Here is a 5199-nt window from a genome sequence, read left to right as displayed (position 1 = left end):
CCACCCCCCGCGCACAGCGCAGTGCAGGCGGGCACCGCCAGAGCCGCCCCCCGGGCCACGGAGGGCACAGCAGCCCCGACCCGCCCCACACCTGCTGGCGCCGGTGACCAGAACCACGCGCTGCATCCCGCCACCTCGATGCAGCGGAATCAGGGGCGCCGGAGACCAGAACCACACCTATACAGAGGTGGTAGCTGCGGCCAGAGGCCCCGCCCCCGAGTTGTGGCCCCGCCCGTGGCCAGCAGCCTGATGTCACCGATGCGGCCCCACGCACCCCAGCCCTTCAGGGCGGCGAGGCCCCGCCCCTTTAGAATGAGCCACGCTTTGTGATTGGCACAGGCCCGCTGGTGGTGAGGGCCTGGCCTCGCCCCCATCGCAGAAAGATGTCTGTCCCGGCGCGCGGCGTCCTGCTCCCCCGCCCCCGGCCTCGCAGCCGGCCAATCACGGGGTGCGGAGAGAGCTCCGGCTCACAAGCCAATGGCGTGACAGTGGCCTGATGGCTGCGCGCGAAGGGGGCCGAGCCAATCAGCAGGCGGCGCCCAGGGCTGCGGAATGACGTGCAGTGAGCAGGGCTCTCCCTGCTGCGCGTGACGGGTGCGGCCTGTCATTCATTCTCTGGATCGCGACAGTGTACCTCCGTGGGCAAGGCTGACGTCAGGCCGCAGAGGCGTGACGTAATGTTCAAGGGGTGGGCAAGGCCCTGGCAGAGTGGGTGGGGAGCACTGTATCAGCAGAGGGTGGCGGTGAGCACTGCTTGCCACTGCTCTAAGGCGGGGGTGGGGCCAGCCAGGAGGCTGCGGGAACTTGTTGCACCCAGGATGTCTCTGGGGGCTCTTCTTGCATCCCGAGGAGGTTAAGAGAAGCCAAAGCAAGCTCCTCCCAGCCACACACCAGGGTATTCACTATCTGGCACCGTTGCCAAGAGCAGCGCTGTACAGCGGAGAGGACGCAGACAGACTCACCGCCTTGTCAGGGGGTCTCGTGCCTGCAGAACCCGTCCTCATGGTGTGAGGCAAGCTCCAGACTCCCACAGTTCTGCTGCAAAGTATTCCCACCCATTTCCCTGAGAGCAGGATATCTTGGTCCGTAGAGCACAGGAGAGAGAAACCAAGTCATGATTGGTGATTGTTGTTCTTTCCTAGTAGCATGAGGTGTGTTTGCTGGCCTGTGCATCTCAGCTTCCTAGCTTAGCAATGGGCTGAGATCTCACAGTGGCCAGAGGCAACGCTCCAAGGACACCTTGAAGGCAGACCGCAAGAAAACACGCTGGCATAAGAGCTGGGAGGAGCTGGCTGCTGACTCACTCCACTGGTGCTGCAACCTCAAGTAAGCGGCAGCTTGTTTTGAGGTAAAGCATCTTGCACTTGCAGAGAAGAGAAAGCAGAGGAAGGAAACGGAGAGGACTCGCAGTCCACAGACTACTTCCCACTGCAGAAAAACCTGCAGCCTCTGCGGACAGATGTGCAGCTCAAGGATTGGACTCGTAAGTCATCTCAAGACCCATCAGTGAGCTCTGGTGGAGATCATCTTTGAATTGAGAAATTGCTAATGATGCCTCTCAATTCCTTGAAACTGTCTGTCCCTCACAGTCCATTTCTCTCACATATTAAGCATAGTGATTCAGACTGAACTGCTTTTGGGATCAAAGTATCTGTGAGGAGCAATGTAGCAGCAAAAAGGGAGGAGATGTGTTCAGGACTCCCCAGCAAGCTCATCTCCAGCAGCTGGTCTCAGACCTGCCAGCGTGGTCAGTAACCAAAACTCTGATATAGCAGATGCACATTGTGGGCCTAACATGAGCATAAATAATGCTGGGGTCCTCAAAAAGCTGTTAGGTCTAGTGACCAAATTGCTACTTTGGCAATGCTGCTAGTAATGACAGTGTATGATCCGATGAGAATGCCCTCCATGGAATTTGGCATGAAGCCTGTTCAAGCCTGTCACGTGATGAGCCAGAGCGTATATTGTAGAAAGGCTTCCAATCTTGATTTAAAAACACTTCCAACAATGGGGAATCCACTGTGTCCCTGTGAAACTTGTTCCAGCAGGTCATCACCTAAAGCAGAGGTGTCAACCATACAACCTGCAGAGCCCCACAGCCCAGCCCCCAGTGCTGGCCTGTTGACCCACATGCTGCACAGGACCTGGGATGTGTGCCACCCACAGTGCTCACTGGGGCCAATCCCAGGCTGCACCACCAGTGGCACTTGCTGAGGTTGGGTCCTGGGCTGCAGTGCTTGCTCTGGCTGGGATCCTAAACCAGCCCAGGTGGGTTCTGTGTATGCTGGATTAGGCATGCAAGTGGAGGAAGGGGCAGTCCATGTGCTTGATCTGGCTTGTGAACTAGACCCACTATTCATCCAGCCTGCAGGGTCAAATGAGTTTGAAATCCCTGACATACAGCATTAAAAAATGTGCATTTTAAGCTGATCTTCTAACTGAATTTGTCTTCTTTCCACTTCCAACCAAAGGATCTGTTTATGTCCTTTTGTGACACAATATGATATGTTGCTACAATCCCAGGGGCACCTTGGTTTGAGGTGCAGTAGGCTGAATGCCCATTAGACAAGTTAGAGTGAGAAAAGGAATCTGTACCAGTGAGATTTCACCTCAAATGCTTCTAGGCACAACATGATTGCCAAATACAGATGTGCTAGTCTAAGTGTCAGACACTTGGCAAGCTGCACTGGAACCAGCCTATTCCCAGCAATGCCAAAAAGGTGCCAAGCTAGGCTGCGATTCCCCTTAGGGCATCTCTTGCTGGCAGTGGTGGGTAGTGTGTGTGTGGGAGGGGAACTAGTCCCCTTCTGGGGCTGACAGGATATACAACAGTTTAGACTCACCTGTACTGATGGGATCTGGAGGAAGCTGGAGCCAGACTTCCTCAGTCAGAAGTATGAGTAAAATGAAGTGATGGGGGTCAGGGGCTCTCTGCAAATAACCCGGCTTTTATTTCCTGCTGGAGTATCTGTTCTCCTGCTGTTCTGGTGGCGGGTACGGAAGAGTGGTGCAACCTCCCTCCATCAGTAGACACACGGGAGATATGGGACATCACCTCCTGTTCTTTGCGCAGAAATAAACCACGCTGTTAAGAGCTGTTGAAAGATCGTTGTTATTTACAATTTACCATTTTACAGAAGTACAATTCATGTTGGCCTTCCACAGAATAAATAAGGAAGAACAGAAAACTATACATGTGGATCATGTCTCTTCTTCAAACCCAGAGCACTGGTCGAGAGCTATTTGGAAAGGAGCATTGTAGTTAGACACTGTGACTAATTGATCACTGTTCATTAGCAATGGAAAACACAATTGAATGCTCTCTGCCCTGGGCCTGAGGACCTTTAGTCACAACAAGAGCTCACAATGTTGTTTCAGAGGCATATTTCCTGCAGTGGGGGAGGGCAAAACGCAACATTATTTTTAGAGGCATCAAGGTTGACATAATAGATTATAAAGCTTGATATTTACAACACAGGTGCAAAGAGCAAATTCCTCCCATCCATGAAATACTGGGTTCTCCCCTCCACCCCAGGGGGTAAAATCAGAGTAACTTCACTGAAATCAGTGGAGTTATGCTGCTCTGAAAAGAGAAACTGGCCTGCTGCCCTTTATGGATCTGACTTGCAGAGACGTGTGGGTGCCCAGCTATGCCAGAAGGCATTAGAAAATATGGCACTCCACGCCTCTGAAAGTCAGGGTCCAGGTTGGCGGGGGAAGGGTTGGCCCCTCATGATTCAGTATTTCAGATTTGGGGTGCGTACCCAGAAAGATGCACGCTGCAGCTCTAAGACCTTCAATTCCTCCTACCTTGCACCTTATGTCTCCATTTACATCCATGCAAAATGCTGCCAGATTCAACCAGTTGTATTTAATGCCCCTTCGCCCCGGGGACAAATGACCCCACAAGCTGGCAACAGTGCAGAACTGAGCCCGTTGTGAGTGAGGTACATTTGTTCTAAGTACCAAGGAAGGAGTATTTTGCACCTGTGTTTGCTAAGAAGCTAAACAGTTATTAATAATGCCTAATATATCACACATTTCTATAGCATCTTTCATCCCATTGGACCCGAAGAGTTTTACAGATATCTTTACAAACTATATATACACACAAGTCACTGAAAGGCAGTGACTTTTGGGGTGGAATGCAGCTGATGTCACACAAATACTACATAACAGTTTAGGACAGGAAGTGAAAGACATATAGCCAACTGAAAATAAAAGCAGCGGGATGGAAGGGCATAGGGGGCAGACTGTTTAGATTTAGCCCAACCACCAAGTCCAGAATGCCGTGTCACTGGTGTTTACCTCTTGGTAAAGGCACTGATATTTCAGATGAGAACACAGCTCATTCTAGATGAGGCCCAATCCTGTAGCCGGGAAGTTCCACCACAGCCTATGTATTTTTGATAAAAGGAGGCTCAACATCAGTATTTTGAAATACACATTTGGGCACCCAAGAAGAAGGTGTGATTTTCCAAAATCTCTCATTGTACCTGGTGCTCTACCAGACTTTGGCTGTGGCCTTGAGGTTTTTGGAAGGAAAAAAATATATCAGACCTCTTATTTGGATACCTAAATATGGACTTAGGAGCCTAACAGCGAACAGCCATTTTTAAAAATAAATCTTAGCGAATAAATTCAGATTTGGGGCCAACCTTTGCTAGTGATTGCTGTAAAAAGAGATCAAAACATTGCCTGAACGAGGTCAGTCCAACATCTAGAAGACCTGCTCGGTTTTATTCTAACTTCTCACACCCTGTTAGGATAGTGTTATTGTACGTAGCTCAAGGCTACTGAGAATGTGACAGCCACCACTATGTCTTCTTGAACCTCCGCGGCCACAGAACTCAAGATTCACCCATTAGAGGGAAAAAGGGAAAACGAGCAGAAGCATAGGGGTCAGCAGTGTGACGTCTATGACCAACATTGACGCAGTTCCAATTTGATGCAGTAGAGGGCAGTGGTGCCACGTCCACACTGATCAGTTCATTGCAACAGTTATTTAGGAGGAGGCCATTTCCCAGCATTTAAAAGATGCCGGAAGTCGATTTGGGGACAGAAGTAGCTAGACGAGATCCTAAAGCACTAGTTTAGCTTTATCCATTATGTGGAGTGGCTGAGAGAAACGCGGGAGGAGAGGTGGGGGGACACAGCAATTTTTCCATTTGCCAATATTATGTTATGGGTGTGAATGTG

The 5199-nt window shown here is 50.7% G+C and overlaps 1 protein-coding gene across 1 annotated transcript in view; it reads right to left on the bottom strand.

Moving 5' to 3' along the window:
* Nucleotides 1-202, bottom strand: part of HSD17B7 (hydroxysteroid 17-beta dehydrogenase 7) — a 21876-nt gene extending 21674 nt beyond the window's left edge. The window contains exon 1 of the mRNA XM_019502012.1: nucleotides 92-202. Within this exon, the coding sequence (XP_019357557.1) occupies nucleotides 92-126 (35 nt within the window). The 5' untranslated portion in view covers nucleotides 127-202. The remainder of the gene's footprint in view (nucleotides 1-91) is intronic.
* Nucleotides 203-5199: the final 4997 nt, after the last annotated feature.

Source organism: Gavialis gangeticus, unplaced genomic scaffold (genome assembly GCF_001723915.1).
Source record: "Gavialis gangeticus isolate Ggan-Ray unplaced genomic scaffold, GavGan_comp1, whole genome shotgun sequence".
NCBI lineage: Eukaryota > Metazoa > Chordata > Crocodylia > Gavialidae > Gavialis > Gavialis gangeticus.
The sequence above is the reverse complement of the archived record's forward strand: the minus strand, read 5'-3'. Positions and strand labels throughout refer to the sequence as shown.